Consider the following 20,795-nt stretch of genomic DNA (forward strand, 5'->3'; position numbering starts at 1 on the left):
ACAAAATCAGCACTAAAAAATGAGACCCTAACCCTAAAAAAATCAGATTTTTTTAAGCAACATAAAATGATTTGATTGCTGGTGAAGCATTACATCCAACTATTAAATAATTGGCCAGTCTTATTCCATCTGAAATATCTTTTTATTTTTTTGGCGAGTTACTTTACGTACACACATAAACAGTGGTGGTACACGGCTCCTCTATCCAATGTAGGACAGAAATAACAGCATGTTATTTCTGCAGCCAGGATTTTAAATCTACAAGTGTTGGAGGAGCTGCCAGACATTCATTTTCTTGGGTCTGCAGAGAAAAGCACAAAGTTAAAAACACTTTTCTATAATGTGTAGTTAGGACAGTAATGTTCTGCAGAAAACAGTTTTGTTTATACAGTAACGGCTTTATCTCTTTCAGACCCCCCCCCCCCCCCCCCCCCCCCCCCCGGGTAAAGGCCAGATCAAATTTAAAACATCTTTAGACTGACCTTAAAAACCGTTATCGTGCATTAAAAGGTAACTCAATCCAGAGTTTCAGGCCTTCCACGGAGAAAGCCCCATCTCCTCTCTCTTTGAACGAGACCTAGGAACTGAGTAGGAAACTGTTGTCTGAGCAGAGTGCCAGTGGCGGTGTACATGAATGTATTGGTGTCTGCAAATATGTAGGAGCCAGTCCATTTACGATTTAAAAGCCAATAAAAAGGACTTTAAAATGGGAGCGAGCTTGTAGTGAGCGCACACGTTTTTGCAGCTTGCGGCACGCAGCGTAGCGGTAGGAGAAACAGGTTTCAACCATCGACATATATACATCAGAACCGACCGGAATACCGATGTAACATCGGTGCAAAGATGTACGGTTTTTGATTAGCAGCAGGACAGGGCACACACAGCGAGAAATGTGGAGGGAGCGGACTGATAGTAACGTTTTTGAACTAAACTGCGGTAAAGGGTGGGTGTTTTATTCTCCTCATTATAAAAGGCGTGTAAGTGTAATTAGATGCCAAATTGCACACTTGCTACGCAAAATGCGTACAGGTTTGCAGGTCTGGTGTTGGTATGACTAAAGACGTGAATGAAACCTACCTTTGTGTCGTCCTTGACTCCTCCACACCACGATCCAAGGCTTCTGCCTGTTCAGCAGGCTCCTTAATAATAAAAATAAAAAGACCATTTGGTCGGTGAAGAACCATAAGGCCCTGCCTGTTCAGCAGGCCCTTGACTAAAAAATTCCTGAAGAAATTTTGAAAAGGGCCTGCCATTTGGCGCAAGATGCTGGCAATGTGGTGAGAAGCCAGGTAGCTGTTGCTCAACTTGACACTAGATAACCAAGCGATTGCTCATATACAAACTCATACATCACTTCTCAATTGGTGTAAACACAAAAGTTAGCCCCTCAGCGTTAGCTAAGCTATCCATCCATCTTCTGAACCTGCTTTGTCCAGGTTGGGGGTGGGGGGGAAGGGGTGCTGGTGGCTATCTCCAGCGGTCAATGGGCAATCAGGTGGGGTACACCCTGGAGAGAGAGCCAGTCCATCGCAGGGCCGTTAGCTAAGCTACCGAATTCCTAAACACAGCAACTGTACTGTCACCTTGTTGCCTACTAGGAATAAACCCAGACAGTAGCTCCAACATTAGCTCATAAGCAGGCTCCAAGGATGGAGAAAAACACCCACCTTGACTAGAGCACACCATGCAAGTAAGCACCCAAGTAAATCCACTAGCTGTGTACCTAGCTTTAAATCTGCTAGCAGCACAGCTAACCGCCATCTGTGGCACTATGCATGGCATGAAAACCCATCGCTGACCAAAGTGCACCATGGAGTGATTGTCTAGACTACACCATGGAGTGATTGTCTAGAGCGCCATGGAGTGATTGTCTAGACTGCGCCATGGAGTGATTGTCTAGACTGCGCCACGGAGTGATTGTCTAGACTGCGCCATGGAGTGATTGTCTAGACTGCGCCATGGAGTGATTGTCTAGACTGTGCCATGGAGTGATTGTCTAGACTGCGCCATGGAGTGATTGTCTGTCGAATATCCAATGTCCAACTAACTTGACCGCCATGCACGATAGCTATAGTTCACCTCAACGCTAGCTAAACAAACATTTACTCATTTAGAGACCCAGACATTACTAACCAAACAATTGGTCTGAACACTGAATAGTCAGACATGACAGGGTGAAAATGGTGAGACCCCCCCCACCCCCCACCCTCGGAGACTCAACATTGGAGAAAGTAGCCACTGCTTTCATCAGCTGTAAGCTTGGAATATCTGGCTTTGCATGTAATAAGTCAGTCTCACAGATTTGTTTCACTGTTGAATTACTCAAATAAACGAACTTTTACACTGTATTCTCAATTTTTGACTTTCACCTGTAATTTGAATGAAGATTAAATACAAAAATATTAAGATGTAAATCCAGTTAGAGCTCAAATTTAAAAGTTTAAACTCCACAATTATTAATAATTTGGGCAACAAGAACAAAGCTGCAGCTGCTGCTACCACTGTGGGCCAGCGGTGGCACTAATTCTCCACCTGTAGCTGCCAAGGAAAAGGGGACCTAACATGCCTCAGCCAATCATATTCACAAAGCTTCAGTAAGAGCCTAGCAGCCACAGCTAGCAGCGTGTTACCATGGTGAATGGGAGGGGCTTCAGGTTAGACACTGTGTTGCTGAATTTGGGATAGTTAAATCGGGATTTTCAGACAGCCTGGATTTTGGGATTGGCTCGCTACAGGAAATACCCACCAGATCAACGTGTGGTGTGCCGCAAGGCTGTTTGGGGGAGAATGCTACTTTTTCTTTTTAAACTAGAATAAAATAGATCTTTATCCTAAGATGGGGAAATTCACTAGTTAAGGCAGCACATACACTTAGGAAATAATACAGAAAATACAGACAGTAGGCTATTATTGTAACTTAAAGCTATTAAACATTTGAGGCATCAATAGCTCAAGAGGTAGCGCGGGTTGCTTCATGATTGGAGGGCCAAGGGACCCAGTCCAGCTCCCACCAGGCATATTCTACTGTTGAGTCCTTGGGCAAGGCACTTCACCTGGCCTGCCTGTTGGTGGTGGTCAGAGAGGCTGATGGTGCGAAATACTAAGCCTTTTTGCCAGTAGATAAATGATGCTCAGTTTTGAGATTTTAGTTATTTTTGTGTAAAGCACTTTGGTCAGTCGTAAGGTTATTGCACACTTTGATAATTACCCAAACCCATCTAGACCCATAGGTGATCCAGGATCCATGTCCTCTTCTTCAGTTCCTCATTAGCTCCTATCAGCAGAACTGTGGTTTACATTGTTTTTACCTTCAGACCCTAACCCATGCTTCAGAAGTTAAACCTGTCACCCAACGCACACGCCAACACAGACAGAACATAAGACAAGAACCTCTAGCAGTGATGTTTATTACAACTCATGTTAGACATGCTTTTACATGGACAAGCACCATCATACATCGGTCATCTTCTCAGTCCCTACACCTCCAGCAGGTCCCTGAGGTCCAGTGACCAAAGCCTACTGGTTGTGCAGCACAAGGCTAAAGGTCAAAGGTGACAGATCATCTGCTGCTGTGGCCCTGACTCTGGACCTCTCTCCCCCTGAGCCTGAGATCAGTTGACTCAGTGGTCTCCTTTAAACTCACCTGCTCAGGCTTTGGTGGGACTTTCATCACCTCCCTCTCCTGGTTCTGCTCTCCCCGGGATCCACTGGTTTCCCTCTTTCCTTTTCCTTACATTTTTTAATCACAAATTTTATCTCATTTTAAATATTTTTTAGTCATAAAAAAAAATCTTTTTATATTTTAATTTTTTTGTTTTTGTGAATCAAAGATGGTTTTCTTTCTTTCTTAGTTACAGGATAAATAAACAGCTACAGAGCTGATGGACCACAGCGCTGGACTGATCTGGTTTAGCCATCAGAACTACTGGTTTGGACCCTGAACATCTGCCACAGCTCTGGATCGGTTCTTTTCTTGTTTAGACGACAGTTATGATAGGGAAATCTAAATCTTTGGTTATTCTTCATCAGCATGTGTTACCCAGGGTTTGGTCCTCACACTGGCTTTAGTTGGTGCATCTCCGGTCCTGGAGATCCACGACCAAGCATGTTTTAACTGTTCTCCTGACTCAACTATCACCTGTTCAACACTCTGAAGAAGCCTGTTAATCACCTATTGGTTATAATCAAGTGTGTTGAAGCAGGGAATCAACTAAAACATGCTGGCTGGTGGATCTCCAGGACCAGGACTGGTTATCCCTGGTGCATCCTAACAGCTAACTGCCTAGGTCATAGGAGAGCAGAGAATGTCCTTCAACTGAACACCACCACCAGAAGTTCTCATCTAAACTTCACTCTCGTTTGACCCACGTGTCAAAACGTTCTGCTGATAAACTTTAGTGAACACAGAGCCAGAACCTCCAGGTGCCACCATGTTGCATCATGGTTCTGTTTAAGGTTCAGGAGCCTCATTTCTACAGCTGCTTACGCACAAAACTGGGTCTGAAAATGGTGTTGATTAGTGATTTATAAAGAAAAACATATCGAGAACATGTGGAAACAATTAATCAGGTCCTGGTCTGGAAGTTCTCAAGTCATGTCGCCACCAGGAATGATCCGGACCAACCCATTCTGAGGACTCGTACATTTGGAGCACTTTGATGTGGTCATGACCTTCTCACTGGATCTAACAGAGAGCAGAGAGTGAAGCTGGAGGACTCCGACAGCAGCATTTAGGATGAGCTGGAGGCCTCTGAAGCTCAGACCACACTGTTTATCAGCTGTTGCACAGGACTGATAAAAGATAAAGCGCTGCCCTCAACACGTCTTTTACTCTTAACCAAGCTCCAGAAGGAGCACTACGCATGTGCCTGCGTGTAGCTTCTACTGCTGCTTACGCTGCTACTTCTACAGGAGTTGGAGGTTTTCAAGCAGCGCTTGAAGGCTGCTGGAGGCTGACGTTGGTTGTGCGGAAGCTTGATGAGATGTGGCAGAGCCACTGGACGTCCAGACTCACCCTCATGTTCACGATGAGGGATTAGACGGCCTGCGTGGTCCGGGCTTAAGAGACCTACAGAAGATGGTTTATTGGCAGCACTTTGGGCCAGGATGCTCCTGATCTTAGCCCTGCTGCAGGTAAACAAGCGTAGTGTTAAATAAAGGTTGGATCGCTGAGCTAAAGATGGTGCAGTGTTAGAAACCACAGATTAGTGCATCTCTCTGTTCATTAGTTAGGAAACAGCAGAAGTGGGGTTACAGTCTCGCCCCGCGGGCCGGTGTTCCATGAACCTCTTCAGGTGGTAGCGCAGGACTCCTTTGGTCTTGAAGGTCTTGCCACAGCTGCAGGCGTGTGGCCGCTCACCAGTATGGTCCAGCTGGTGAACACGCAGCAGTGAGCTGGTCAGGAAGAACTCACCACAGGTGATGCAGTAGTGGCTCTTCTCCCCGGTGTGTCTGGACCTCTGGTGGCTCAGCAGAGAGCCTGACGTGATGAAGCTCTGGCCGCAGTCGCGGCAGCTGAAGGGCCGCTCTCCAGTGTGGATCCTCTCGTGTGCCCTCCAAGAGTTGTGGTAGGAGAAGGACTTATGGCAGTAGGAGCACTGGTAGTGTTTCTCTTTGGTGTGGCTGAGCCGGTGAATCTTCAGGTAGTGAGCTATGGTGAAGCTCTTGCCACAGTCATCACAGCTGAACGGCTTCTCCCCTACGTGAAACAGCGTGATGTGGGATCTCAGGTGGGACGACTGGGTGAACCTCTTGCCACAGGTGGTGCAGAGGAAAGGCCTCTCTCCCGTGTGGGTCACCATGTGAGCTTTGAGGTGGGGCGACTGCGTGAACCTCTTGCCACACTCGGAGCACTTATAGGGCTTCAGGCCAGTGTGGGTGCGGTCATGCAGCTTCAGGCCCTGCAGGCTGGAGAAGCTCTTACCACACTCGGTACAACGATACGCCCTCAGGTCTGTGTGGGTGCGCTGATGGCAGTGAAGGCCGGTTGGCAGCTTGAAGGCCTTCCCACAGGTGGCGCAGATGTAGGGTTTGCTGTCCGAGTGGGTGGCCTGGTGCAGCTTCAGGCTCTGGGGGTTGCTGAAGCTTTTGGAGCACTTGGGGCAGGGCAGAGGCTTGGGGTCCTTGTGAGACTTGCGGTGGAAGTTGAAGCCCTGGTAGGACACAAACATTTTGTCACAGACTGTGCAGTGGTAGCATTTTTCCCCCTGATGCATCTCCATGTGCTCACTTAGTTGTTCCTGCTCGCTGAAACCATCCCCACAGAACCAGCACTTCAAAGGTTTGGTGCCTGAGTGGGTCCGGTGGTGGGTCTTCCAGTCCCGTTTCAGGGAAAAGGTCCTGTCGCAGTAGGAGCAGTGGTATGGTTCACTACGGTCATGGACCTGCTGGTGCAGCACGAGGCTCATCAGGGTGGGGTAGATCTTCCCGCACCGCCAGCACTCGTTAGGTTTCTGACCTTGGTGGGTCCGCAGGTGAGCCTCCAGGTGAGACGCCTTATAGAAACCCTTCTCACAATGGCTGCAGTACGACATCTTCCTGCCACTGTTGGTGGTGCGTTGTTGCTGCAGGGCCTCACACAGCTGAGGGTGATCACCTGTGGGTACCAGAGGTCACGTTACTCAGCCTGCATAGTCTACACGCCGCTGCTCGATTCTGTTACAACATCCACAACCAGAAAAACTTCAGTCTGAAGCTCACCCAGCGACAGGAAGTCCCGCCCCTTCAGCCACGCCCTACAGTCGGACAATTTGACGGACAGCTTCTTCAGGGCGGGGTAAGAGCAGATCTCCACCTCCTCCTCGGGCTCTGGTTTGACCCGGACAGCCAAATCCTGAAATGACACATTCCCTTAGTGAGATACACTTCTTCTGGTACCGCCTCTACGCACGCGCATTTCCCCAAAGTAGCACATATCGACGGGTAACACAGATAATCAGAACACCGGGATGCAATGCGAGAAACACAGTGACGTCACAAAAGATCCCCCTATAGTTGTCTTCATCAACTACGTTCATCAACACACCCACATCACCCCGCTTCTCCTCCAGCTTCACTGGCTGCCAGTCAACTTCAGGGTTCATTTCAAGATCCTGGTTCTGGTCTATAGTAGGGTTGTCACGGTGTGAAAATTTAACCTCACGGTTATTGTGACCAAAATTATCACGGTTTTCGGTATTATCTCGGTATTTTTTTTAAACGTGCTACATTTTCACACAATTAAAAAAACCCTGTATGTCAGGAAATATTGTCCTCAGTTTGTGTCTAAATTTTGCCTAAAATGTGTTATTTTGTAATTATGTTGTTTATTTGTTTACATTTTTCCCTTTAGTCTTTAAAATACCAATATTTGCCCATAACTTCTTATTTTATGTCTGTTTGATGACATCATTTTATAATTATTAGATCAGATGATACTCAGTACTCAAGTAGCCTTCTAATCAGATAGATTTTTTTTTACCCTTACTTGAGTAATAAACTAGCCTAGTGGACTAGACCAAATTCTTGCTTTGCAAAGTTTGGTCTAGGCATGCTCCATTGGAACCTTAGCAGCTCCTACCAGGACTCTGGCTAGCCAATCACAGCTCTCTAGAGGGGTTTCAAACACATAAAGAGCTGTGATTGGTCCATAATGGTGGGCCAATCATAGTGCTCTATGATCTTAGTGAGCAAATCACAGAGCTTTATCCGCTTTGTGGGCCAGTCAGGGCACTCTATATGCCTGGTGGGTGGGATGATGCAACAGAGTGAAACAAGAGTATGTCACATTCATTATCCAGTGGAATGCAGAGATCATTTGAAAGACAACGGTAGAACCCGCCCCACAACCGAGAGCCGTCAACGGAGCATGGCCAGACTAAATAATACATTTATTTAGTCTGGCTTGCCAGGCTAGTAATAAACCCTATATCAGGAAAATATTGTCCTCGGTTTGTGTTCCAGTGAGCTTTGCAGATGTGGGAAAATGTCATCAGGCAGTAATCATTGTAAAATTCATAATTATTCTCGGAGAGAGACCAACTCTTATCTGCCCCTGGGAGCCCCGTAATGCATAGCGTCATTTCAATATGGGGGTAACTGCGACACGGTTTATATGCAGGTAGCGGCGCTGCGGCTGCTTTATATAGCGACTCGTTGCATTCTCCCTCAACCCAAATCCTTGGATCACGCATTTTAGCTAAAACGCTAACGTTAGCTTGCCTTGCGTTGACTGTAGTTGTGGGTGATGGTCACGCAGATGTGTCATGAGATTTGAAGCGTTGCTGCCTTTCACAGACACTTTTTCAGCACGTGCTGCAAACAGGACAGCCGTCTTCTATAAATTGTCCCTCGGCATTCTTTGCTTTTCAGTCCATCGGTCCCAGCGTGCTCTCTATAATTAATGCTTCTCTGGTCTCTGGTCAGGTCCCTGCTTACTTTAATAATGCTGTAATCCACCCGCTTCTTAAAAAACCCGAGTCTTGACGCCTCTCTCCATAGTAGCTTCAGACCATCTCTAAACTTCCATTCATCTCCAAGATCTTGGAAAAGGTTGTGGCTGAACAACTCACAGCTGCTCTTGATGAACATAACATCTATGATAGCTTCCAGTCAGGTTTTCGTAGAGCTCATTCTACTGAAACAGCTCTTCTTAGGGTCTCTAATGACCTTCTGACACACAGTGATGCAGGGGACTGTTCTGTTCTGATCCTGCTGGACCTGAATGCAGCCTTTGACACTGTTGACCATCACCTGCTACTGGAGAGGCTCAGATACTGGGTAGGCCTATCAGGATTTGCCTTGGGGGGGGGGGGGGGGGGGGGGCATTCAGGGAAAAGTCATGGGCTTGTGACTATAACCTAATTTAAGTTACTGGTTTGCAGTGTAACTGCCTTTGTACTTCAATATGCATATTTGTTCATTTAATAAAAAACGGCCACTTTGAGATTTATACCCAAGTCTTTTTTTAAACTATTTAGAAGAGCCCGTCCTTGCACAGTCACAAAAGTAACTAAGTAACTTTTACTCTGACTACATTTGAAATAAGCTACTTTTTACTTTTACTTGAGTACATTTTGAGGCAGGTAATTTTACTTGTAATTGAGTAAAATTTCATGAAATTATACTTGTACTTAAGTACAACTTTTTAGTACTCTTTCCACCTCTGCCCACCTATTCCACCTTCCTCAGGATCCACTGACCTCCCTCTTTCCTATTCACTCTCTCTCTCTAACATTTTTAATCACAATTCTTTTTTTTTTGTTGTTGTTGCTCATTTTAACCATTTTTAACCATTTTCTAAATTCTTTTTAATATTTTTACGTTTTTTTTGTTTTTATGAAGCGCCTCGTGATTTTTATCTTGAGGCGCTATAGAAATATTTTCTTCTTTCAAGGCTTGTGTAAAGCCGGGCTAACGGTCACCAAACTCCATTCACAATACGAGCATTTTAGCGTTCGGCTCTTGTACGGAATGAACCTAGCGAATCCAGTTCTACGACCGTGCTCAGACCAAACCGTCCGTTCCGTAGGCTGGGTACCATCAAACCGAGCAAAGCACGAGCTGCTATTGCTCAGCTTAAGTTAAGTGAACACAGGGACGTAGACGATCCAAGCCTCTTAAACGCTGCGTTTCTTCTATACAGTTTGGCGGAAACGGCTAGCTCCACCCCGTGCGGTGCTGCCTGAGTCCGGCGGTCCGGTCCCGGTTCAACTGCTCGCTTACCGGTAAAGGCTCAGCCTGCATCGCTCTGGTCCCGCTGCTGGTCCCAACTGTCACTATTATTATTATTAGACCGAACCTCTGCCGAACTTTGCTGACCCGATCTGCTGGCTGGAGCGAGCTATTTACTTCCGGGGGACAGGGTCAATCTTTCTTAAACACACACACGCTTGTATTTCTATCATGGTGAGGACCATCCATTGACAACCATTAATTTTTTTGACTACTGTGCTTAATCCATACCCTAACCGTAACCAGTGCGGATTTATTCCTAACCTTAACAAAAACGTCATTCAAACGTATTTATTTAACTTAATTCAAATGTATTTTTTATTTTATTATTTTACTGTAGTATTTTAAAGATATACTCTGTTAAATAACCTCAGCATAATAGTGTTTTGTGTAAAAATATTTGGCAATTTTTAAATCCCAAATCATAAGAGCAAATGTCTCTTTTGATTATAATTAGAACCATCTGAAGAACAAATACAATTTATGCTGCAAGCAGCGTCGTGTTTGGCCCTTGCTGCTGCCCAGAGCACCTGGGCATGTCTGTGGCACAGAAACTTCGACCCCCGCGACTGCAAATGGTAACCTGAACTGCGCCTCACCCTGACTCAGCATCTTCTCTGAGCCTGCCATTAAAAAATGCTTCTCAACACTAGAGGATGCTCTATATTTACCACACTGGTGGTGTGATGACACAGACCAAGTTTAATGCTATTCTGACCTGGTTCTTTCAAGTTATTGAAGGCTGAAATTATCTAGGGGGCGCTGTGACCAATTACATCAAAATCCCATTGCGGTCTCCTTTGGTTGACAAAGATGGTTTTGTGTTAGTTTGGCATCATTCAATAGTTGTGTGTGTTATCTAGAACCAAAGAGCTGAAAGAGGGCGGAGCTTAAGGGATTTGAACAAACAACCACATAAATCTGTTTGGTGCAGTTATGAGATGAAACAAGCCAAGTTTGATGCCATTCTGATATTGTCCTTAGAAGGTATTAAAGTTTGAACTTATCTAGGGGGCGCTGTGACCAATTACAATTAAATCCCATCTTTGGTCATCAAAGATGGCTTTCTGTTAATCTGGCATCAATCAGACGTTTCATGGGTCATCTAGAGCCAAAAGGCTGTAAGTGGGCAGAGTTAATGTGATTTGAATCATTGAGCATTTAAATGTGTTGACTGAGGTTGCGTGAGGATTCCCACCATGTTTGATATACTTTGGAGCTTTTTTTTAGAAGATAATAATGTTTTATTTTATCTAGGGGGCGCTGTCCCAAATTTACAAAAATATCCCATGGAGCAGTTTGTAGGTTGACAATCATTTGTGTGTAGTTTGGTGTGAATTGCATCATGCATGTGTTCCTCAGGGCCTACCATCTGTCAGGGGGCAGAGCTAAAGCTATATCAGCCAATGACCACAAGATTGTATTGGGTGCCTTAGTGTGAGGACACATAACGAGTTTGGGGCAGTTGCGACCTCATCTAGGGGGGCGCTGTAGTGATATTAGACAATGTTAACCAACCGTTTGTGCCCGTTTGGTTAAAGGGCAGGATTGTTGCTCTCCGTGTTCAGTCTTGTGCAGATTGGAGGCTGTTTGTGGAAGTTACAGTCAAGCGTAAGGTAACGGCGTCACGCCAGAATTCGCCATGGCATCAAAGCCCCTCCCTTTCTGGAAAGGTATCAGAGCTGAAGTGGTCATGACACCTCCATGAACTCAGTGCATGACCTTAGTGTCATGTTGACTAAATTAGAGGGGACAGATATGGGCATTTCAACATAAAACAATAGATTTCCTGTTGTCAGGGTGCAGGGCTTAAGTGATGTCAGCTGTCCACATTGTTATTGTCTTGAGACGTGGTCCGTGATCACACAGACAACGGTTGATATAGATCTGATCATGCACATGGAAGTTATTACACCAAGGAATGTAAGTAATGGCGAAAGGTCAATGTTTGAGGGTTAGCCACGCCCACACCATTCAACTTTTGAAAAATCCGCAGGTTGAACTTTTGGCCATGGTCTTAAGAGTGTACAGCAGAAATTTGAAGGTGATAGGTCAAAAGGCTGATACATGTGTGCATAAGAGAGAAAATGGAGTCATGTGACCAAAATGGCCGACCATCATAAATGGGAGTCTCAGTTCCTGTGTGATATAGAGCATGGCTTCATGAGACATTTTTGTAGGTCCTGAGACCCTTAATAACTGTACCAAATTTCATAATCCTCACTGAAAGCATGGCTAGGGGCTGACAGTTTTAATGGTCCTAGGGGGTGCTATTTCAGAAAATAGGCCACGCCCACCAGATTCTCACATCGTTTTTTGGGGGACTGTACTAGGATTACTGGGAGGGTGTACTAGGGGGTCCCACAGGGATCGATCCTTGGTCCTCATTTGTTTGCCATTTATCTGCTTCCTCTGGGGTCAATCTTTCGTAAACATGGCCTATCATTCCATCTCTATGTTGAAGATTGCTAGCCTAGTGGACTAGACCAAATTCTTGCTTTGCAAAGTTTGGTCTAGGCACGCTCCATTGGAACCTCCGCAGCTCCTACCAGGACTCTGGCTAGCCAATCACAGCTCTCTAGAGGGGTTTCAAACACTTAAAGAGCTGTGATTGGTCCATAATGGTGGGCCAATCATAGTGCTCTATCTGCTTAGTGAACAAATCACAGAGCTTTATCTGCTTTGTGGGCCAATCGGGGCACTCTATATGCCTGGTGGGTGGGATGATGCAACTGAGAGAAACAAGAGTATGTCACATTCATTGTCCAGTAGCATGCGGAGATCATTTGAAAGACAACGGTAGAACCCGCCCCGCAACCGAGAGCCGTCAATGGAGCGTGGCCACTAAATAATACATTTATTTAGTCTGGCTTGCCAGGCTAGAAGATTGCCAGATTTACTCTCCATTGTGTCAGGAGAAAGTCCTTTGTGTCCTGCATTAACGAGGTGAAGTATTGGCTAATGGCCAACGTTCTGCATCTGAATGAGGGAAAGACAGAGCTCATTGTTTTTCACCCCAACAGCAGGAATGTGGATCGTCATGTTGATCTTGGCCCTCTTTCTCCCTACTCAAAACCAGTTGTCACTAGTTTGGGGGTGAAAATTGATGCTGGACTTAAATTTGATGCTCACATCATCTCTGTGATCCGGTCCAGTTTCTTTCACCTGAGACGCCTTGCAAAAATCAAGCCTATGCTGTCAAGAGCCCACCTGGAGAGGGTACTCCATGCTTTTGTAATTTCTAGGCTTGATTACTGCAGCTCTCTATATGCAGGGTTGTGTCAGTCATCACTGCATCGCCTACAGGTTGTGCAGAACAGCGCAGCCAGGTTCCTGACTGGGACCAGGAAACGGGACCACATCAGTCTGGTTCTGGCCTCCCTGCACTGGCTTCGGGTTTGCTATCGTTCACAATACAAACTCCTCGTCTTTGTTTTTAATTTCTTCCAGGGTGGTGCTCCCCCCTATATGGCCACGCTCCTGAACAGACATTCCCCATCACGCGCTCTGCGCTCCTCTGACCAAGGCCTGCTCGCTGTCCCTCGTTCTAGGTGTCATACTCGCGGGGACCGGGCTTTCTCAGTCCTAGCACCATCAGTCTGGAACCAGTTGCCACCCTCAGTTAGGCTGTCCCCATCTCTGTCAGTCTTCAAGAGTCGCCTAAAAACCCACCTCCTCCGCTTGGCGTTTCCTTAATGTGTTTGAATTAGGCCCTCTTTTATGTTGATTTTATTTCACAGTTTTCATTGGTTCACTCTATCCCTTGTTTTACACATTTGTCCTGTACTAGAATGTTTCACCTTTTTTTGTAATTTGTAATCTTTAATTTGAATTGCTTTTATTTTCTGATTTATTCACTATATTTAACTTTCTACTGTACCATGTTCAGCGCCTTGGGCTTCCTGACAGGGTTGCGGAAGGCGCTTTATAAATAAAGCTTTGATTGATTGATAGGATTGCTCACCAGAAATTTTGTGGAGGTATCTTGAGAAATGACGAAATGGGAGGCAAACATATGGCCACAGCGATACGCCTGACTTCGTTGTGCCACCACGGCCCCGCCCTCTTTCGAAAACTCCCATAAAATGATGACAAGCAACCCCCGTTTGTCTTCAGTTACCCACTACAAATTTGTGACAATTAAGTGAAATGGGGTGATTTGGGACCTATTAAAGTAAAATTAGACTTGTTTGGTCATGAGGGGGCGGGGCTTGTGTGATGTCATCATTCGACCATTCATTTTTCTCTGAGGGTAAATGATGAATGATCACACAAAATTTTGTAACTATTCCTTTCGATTATGAAGTTATAGCCATTTATATTTTTTTGGTGAGTAGTCGAATTTTGATGTCTGGCCCTGCCCCTTCAACATATACAAAAACTCAGTATCTTAGTTCCATTTTGATCTGCAGTAACTGCAGATAATTTGAGAGTATTGTGCGAAAAATGACCGAGTAATTCAATCAAAAGCTGACCCTATAAATGACCAAAACAGGGTAAAAATAGCATTTTCGATCCAATAAGGCCAACTTCCTGCTGATTTTACAACCTATATGCAAGAGACTTTTTTGTGAGGCGGTGTGTTCCTTCTCAGCAGCAGCACTGCAGGTGCTCTCCATTTCCAAAATGTGTGTAAGCCAGGTCCTTAGTCAACCTAATGTTGTGCACATTTTTCCACTAAGTTTTATTTCATAAATCCCAAGGTTTGCGTGGAAAGTTGCTTACGCAGTTTTCCGACCCCGTTTTGTGCGTAAACAAGCTTGATAAATGAGGCCCCAGGTGAGTCTGGATGAGTTCAGGTGAGTCTTATTGAGGGCCTTGTCTGAAGTTGTGATGAAACATGAATTTGAATGAAGGTATTTTAATTTTACTTTAAATAAAAGACGGGTGGAGTCATTAGCCCTACCCACAAGGTGACTGGGTTTGGTCACCCCCTGATCAGTCTTGCTCACCCATTTTAAATGAAAAAAAAAACTGATTTCTTCGTTCATCTATTTTACTTAGGGTCTACTGGATGTTTCTCAATGTTTTATCACTTTATTTTAACTGGTTGTCTGTGTACAGCACTTTGTGGAAATGTGCTTTATAAATAAACTTGACATTCTGCACTGTAACTGTTTCTTTTTCATGTTTAACTTGTTTTCTGTCACGTTGACCCTACTGTTCCTGCTATTCTTGCTAATGGGAAAGCCCATCCAAATGCCTCTGTGTGTGAAATGTGCTCTAAAATTAAGCTGCCTTGCCTTGAATAAGTACCTGGGTGCTCACCTGAACAACAAACTGGGTAGGAGCCACAACACTGATGCAGGAAAGATCAGACCAGACTCGACCTGCTGAGGAGACTGAGGTCCACTGGAGTGCAGGAGGTGCTCCTAAAGATGTTCTCTGACTCAGTTGTGGCATCAGCCATCTTTGATGGTGTGGGTTTTTTGGGCAGCAGCTCGTCTGCTGCTGAGAAACAGAGACTAGGTAAACTCATTAAGGTCAGCTCTGACCCAGGATGTCCCTTTAACCCAGCGCAGGAGGTGGGAGATGGACATGCATGAAGCTGTGGTGGAACTGGAGAGCTCCTTCAGTAGCAAACTGCTGCATCTCAGTATCCTGGCCTGCCAGACCCTCCTCCGGTTAGTTCTGCACAAAGTCTGGTTCCTCACAGGCAGAAAGGCCCATGAGGGGCGGGACTAGCCAGCTCAAAAATAACCAATCAGACAAAGGGTGGAAATGCCAACTGTACCGCGCAACGCTGTAGTCAAAAATGGCGTCTAGCGACGGCGCAGACATCTTTCTTTAGCAGAAAGGCTTTTAACTCTTCTACTTGTTGTGGTTTTAAAGACATTCACGTCATTTAGAACAGAGGAAAGAGCCGTCTTCATTGCTTGTGAGAAACTCGGCGTTGCGGAGTGTGACGTACGCTGCTCAGCGCTGATTGGCTCGGCTAGTATTCTCAGGGGGTGGGGTTGATTGAACAGAAGAGTCCCCATATGGAAGCATGGGGCTGGCTGGTCAGGATAGCATCCTAGGAGCAGGAAGGAATGTTGTGGTAACTCCTTCCTTCCAGCAGCTGTTAGGCTACAGAACCACCACTGCTCCCAACTGCACCACAAACCATCTCATTATAGCTGCTGTTGTAATATTTTCTGTCATTCTACCTAAATATTGCATGTGCACACTTCCTCATTCACAGTAACCATTCCCTGTAAATCCCATCCTCCCTATTCCTGAACCGGCTCACGTAGAAACAATGTGAGCAACATCTGCTGAGGCACCAGAAGCAGCACATGGCCATTGGTTTGCATGGTTTGGTTTCTTGTAGTAGTTTAATTTTTTATTATTTAAAGTGGATTAATGTCCTCAAGCGGCTCAGGAACATGTTGGTTAACCCCAACCCTAACCCTGACTGGGTTTAGGACCAGAGGTGACTGGGCTTTTCAGGCAGTGGTCCCTGATGTGGAAGCTAACAACGTAGCTTAAATGCTACATTGTTTTGCTACGTTGTTGGCTGTGGCCAGACCTAATGTGGTCCTCCGCCCCGCTGGTGCAGTAGGAAGGGATCGTAACTTGGTTGGCTTGAGCGGTGACAGCTGGTGCTCACACAAGGACTCACGGGGCTGGGAATAAGGTAGATGAAACATCTTTTATCCACAAGGTATATCTACATTTTTAGATTTTATTAGTAAAATGTGAATTTATTCAGCTTTTTGAGTTTTTAACATTTGTGCATTTTTGAATTATGAGTATTTCTGTGTTTTTACTCTTTAGGGGTTTACTCTCCTGGCTTGCTCCTATGATGAATGTGATTGCTGCTGTAACCCCAGATGAGGAACAATAAAGACATTTTCTATTCCACTGCCTGTAAAACAACCACAAACACACCACCGCCAGCCTCTAGTGCACATAAACAGAACAGAAAGTGGCTGCGAGGGCAACCTGACTGGGATCAGACAAACGCTTCGGTCAGTTTTTGTCATTGCGCCGCGCTCTGAGAACAAACTGCCAGGCGGCGGCCATACAATTCGGCCTTTTGTTCACATCATCTCCCAGAAGACCCTGCTGCTACTGACTCCACCCATACTGTGGCATCACATTTCTCACCTGCATAGACTGTGTATCCTCCTCACTGCTGCTACCAGGGGTTCCAGTCTGCAGGTGAAGACACACCTGAAGGACAGAGTCATAATAGATCAACGTGCATCCTTGTCTGATCTTGTGTACTCACATCCTTGTGACACGTAGTCAACAATGGCGCCAGTCCTGTTCCAGTCCTAAATACGTATGATGACAAATCCACTCAGAGCTGCAGGATGTGTTCTTGCTCCGCCCATTGTGGTTTCATATCAGAAATACAATAAAGAAAAAGCTGTCTGTCATTGTGAGATTGTGTGTAAGCAGTAAAATGTGCTGTGTGTATTTGGGTTTCGCTCTTCACAGGCCTGCTAAAGGCCAATTATCAAATATCACTATCAAAATAAAAGCAGTGTAGCTCAGGTTTAATGAAAAATTACCTGTTTTCCCATTTAAGAGCAGAAATGCTGGAAATTTAGCTATTTTGAACAAGAGTGGACCAAATTTTATACAAATGATATAATAAATAATATTCATTGATTTTTGTCATTTAAGGAACAAACTAGACTTAATTTTTATGTCAGGTCATTTTTTTACCGTAGAAATAAGCAGTGTTTGTTGCCATGACAACCGAGTACAGTTCTATTCCGAATGCGATCCTCCTGTAGAACGGACTTTCCGGTGTACCAGCCTGCAGCGTTCTTCTTAAGTACACAAGAACGTACTAGCGCCCTACGGTCAGCTAACGTCACACTCTCATACCGTAACCCACAAGGTGTCTGGATCAGAACATGCTTCAATCTGCTTTTGTCATAGCCCCGCCCCTGTGAACAGACTGCTGGGGGTGGAGCTTCAGTCGGCCTTTTGTTACATCATTTCCAGACTTAACATGTGATCACAGTTAGCGATCCAGCTTCAGACTCGGAACTAATGGTTGTTTTGTACTAAACCAAGAATTATACAACCAACTATTGTAAATAATCGAGACACACCTTCAGCCGTCGCTGCACAACCAGAGAAACATTACATTTAATCGCCAGGAAAAGTAAAAACCATAAACATCGGTCAATTCTGGCGGCATGGTTACGTTTTTCAACAACTTAACTATCGACAACAATAAAAAACTTATCGGTGCTGTTAAACAGAGCATCTCAATGAGAACTACTTCCTAGTAGCCAGGTTGAGCGGGTTGTCCAGTAATCGGAAGGTTGCAGGTTCGATCCCGGCTCCAGACAGAGAATTCTGCTGTTGTGTCCTTGGGCAAGACACTTAACCCACCTTGCCTGCTGGTGGTGGTCGGAGGGTCCGGTGGCGCCTGTGCTCGGCAGCCTCACCGCTGTCAGTGCGCCCCAGGGCAGCTGTGGCTACATTGTAGCTCATCACCATCATGTATGAATGTGTGTGTGAATGGATGAATGATACACTGTAGTGTAAAGCGCTTTGGAGTCCTTACTCTGAGAGGCGCTATACAAGTGCGGGTCATTTATCATTTATCTTTAAATCTGGGTCCTCTGAAACGTATGATCTCCCGGTTCAGAATTCCGAGTTCAATGTGTCATTCCAGCTAACTTATCTCAGAAAAACGAGTTCAGAGGATAATTGGAAGGCACCATGAAGCATTGTTCACACTGACTGCAGAAGGAATGTGGGCCGATTTTGTACGGCTACCTTAAGATCTAAAATCATTTGGTCCAATCGGAGCATTCGCACCAGCTGCAGCGTAATACGGACGCAGAGCTCGGAGTTTCTACTCGGAGTCTAATTTTTCCGAGCAATGCATGTGGATTGTCATGGAATTAAAGAAATGGCATGAGCCAGACAGGAAGTGAGACCCGTGTCTGCGATGGACATCACGTATATTCCTAAATAAAACCCACCTCACATGACTTTAATGAGGTGTGCTGTTCAGTTACCTTTACAGGCTTTTCTCACACCTATTGTGTCAGATTTGTATTTGACTCAAGGATTTAGGATCTATCCAGAACCCTTATGGGAGCGGATTGGAATCCCTGCCATTTACAACAGACTGGTTCCGACCCAAAGCCTCTATTGGGCCATTCCCATCTGTACCAGGTCGGCCCGGGCCGGGTAGCCCCAGTCGGCCCCAGCCTGGCCCGGTTGATTCCACACATCCTTGTCTTAAGCCCATGTGGGCTGATTCTACCCACCAATCAGAGGCTTGCTGTAATGGAAGGTGTGAATTTGCTGTCAGCAGTGGGTGTGCTGGCCCTGGTCGGCCTGAAGCAGAACCCCTCGAGAAGAGGGCTTAGAATGAGCCTTGGTTGGCCCGGAAAAATACCAGGCCACCCAGATATGGAAACAACCTACGCTACCCGGCCCGGGCCGACCCGGTACAGATGGGAATGGCCCAATTGAAATCACCCGAGGAAGACCCTCACACGATTCTGTTAATCTGAATCAATCGGTGATGATGATCAATCCAACTAATCAGCTTTCAGACCAGCCCTGGGTACGTTTTTGTTACCTGGGTATCACGTGGGCTCACGTCCTGGTCCACATCCATCCCCTCGGGAAAACCCTGGTTCTGAACCTGGAAGAGAACAACCCTGGTTTTAGAACGAACCCAGAAGGTTCTCTTGGTTCTTTGTGTGAGCTGGCCTGACAGATGATTCAAAGAGCCGGGGAAACGTGAACAGATTCCCCCGGAAGTTCCCGTTTAAAACTAATCTGTTCTGTCTTATCTGCACTGAAATGCAGAACTGAACGTTCACCGAATCGGAACATCCGCTCCACCGACCGCAGCAGCCGAGCACCGTCCTGGGACCAGTAGATGTAGCATCAACTAGCATGTTAGCTTCACGCGGACAGGATCAGCCTACCAATACAGTGCTGTTTCTTCTTCTAGTCCCACCCCACCGACGGCATGACTAACAGCGCCACCTAGCACGTGGCGGACTAACAGACTCCAACCGTGTATAAATGTCAGGCTTCCAACTCATGAACAGGATCCATTAGAATCAGTCAGCGGGGCGGGGCTTCCTGCACGCGCGGTTCTGTCTGTAGCACGGTCCTGTGTGTGTGTGTGTGTGTGTGTGTGTGTGTGTGTGTGTGTGTGTGTGTGTGTGTGTGTGTGTGTGTGTGTGTGTGCGTGCGTGCGTGCGTGTGTGTGTGTGTGCGCGTGTGCGTGTGTGTGTGTGTGTGTGTGTGTGTGTGTGTGTGTGTGTGTGTGTGGCACTGAATGAAAAAATCGTGGGCTCACGATTTCCCTTATGTTTTGTCTGACTAAAAGGGCTGGCTGGCATCCAATTTCTTATAATTAAATGAGTAGAAGACTGAGTTTATTGTTTTCTAATACCACTTGTTATGTTCCATGGTGTAACGTCAAAAGGGTCAATTTTCACCTACATGCTGAGTCTGACCAACATAATAACCTTTCATCTATGGCATTAATCCACTTTCTATGTGGCCTTCCAGAACCAGAAGGTTCTGTTCAGCGAGTGGTGACATACAGAAGACAAAACATCCAGACAAACATTCTCTCCCAAGGTCCTACACTCTCTGTGAAAGCCAGACATCAACATTCTTCACCCTAAATAAATGAAGACTCCATGATTTATAGTTATAAGTTAAATAATCATGTGATGAATGAACAAGATGTTTAAATGAAATGTTTGAATAATCTGTGCTTTAACCAGTGAATTTGAAATGAATATTGTTCTTACAATGATCCATTTATATCACAAATCAGTATGTGTTTTAACAAGTTCATCATTGTTTACACTCATACACATTACAATAAGATACTCATTAAGGTTTAAAAACATCTTGTATCTGAGGAAGGCGTGGCTTTCTGAGGGATGTTTAGGTAAAGCCTTCCAGACATGGTGCATTCTGATTTGCCAAAATACACCAGAAATTATAAATAATGAGTTTATTAAAACAATAATTACTTCCCGATTAATTCAGTTTCCAGCTGAGCCCCGATTCGGCCAAATCGGGAAAGAAGCCTCTTTTGAAACCATCTCCTTTGACCTTAAGTCAAAACCTTTCTACGACGCTGC

General features: G+C 45.5%; 1 protein-coding gene and 1 non-coding gene across 6 annotated transcripts; both read right to left on the reverse strand.

The window, feature by feature from the left end:
• Nucleotides 1-3,390: 3,390 nt before the first annotated feature.
• Nucleotides 3,391-19,672, reverse strand: LOC107383694 (oocyte zinc finger protein XlCOF6). 5 transcript variants are annotated; one of them, XM_054744080.2, is made up of 6 exons: nucleotides 19,506-19,672; nucleotides 19,259-19,324; nucleotides 16,804-16,869; nucleotides 14,980-15,159; nucleotides 6,700-6,832; nucleotides 3,391-6,595 (listed from the first exon to the last, which is right to left on the reverse strand). In XM_054744080.2, the coding sequence occupies exons 1-6, from the start codon at nucleotides 19,581-19,583 to the stop codon at nucleotides 5,229-5,231; spliced, it is 1,890 nt and encodes a 629-aa protein (XP_054600055.2). In that variant the 5' UTR covers nucleotides 19,584-19,672; the 3' UTR covers nucleotides 3,391-5,228. The 5 variants fall into 5 exon arrangements, with proteins under 5 accessions (XP_054600055.2, XP_054600054.2, XP_054600061.2 ...); XM_054744079.2 differs by having other exon boundaries at nucleotides 14,980-15,162; XM_054744086.2 differs by lacking the exon at nucleotides 14,980-15,159 and having other exon boundaries at nucleotides 19,506-19,668.
• On the reverse strand, nucleotides 16,642-16,753 carry LOC129165090 (small nucleolar RNA SNORD89). The gene has a single exon (XR_008564523.1). It is a non-coding gene; the product is annotated as a small nucleolar RNA SNORD89 (small nucleolar RNA).
• Nucleotides 19,673-20,795: the final 1,123 nt, after the last annotated feature.

The sequence above is a fragment of the Nothobranchius furzeri genome, chromosome 11 (assembly GCF_043380555.1).
Source record: "Nothobranchius furzeri strain GRZ-AD chromosome 11, NfurGRZ-RIMD1, whole genome shotgun sequence".
Taxonomy (NCBI): Eukaryota; Metazoa; Chordata; class Actinopteri; order Cyprinodontiformes; family Nothobranchiidae; genus Nothobranchius; species Nothobranchius furzeri.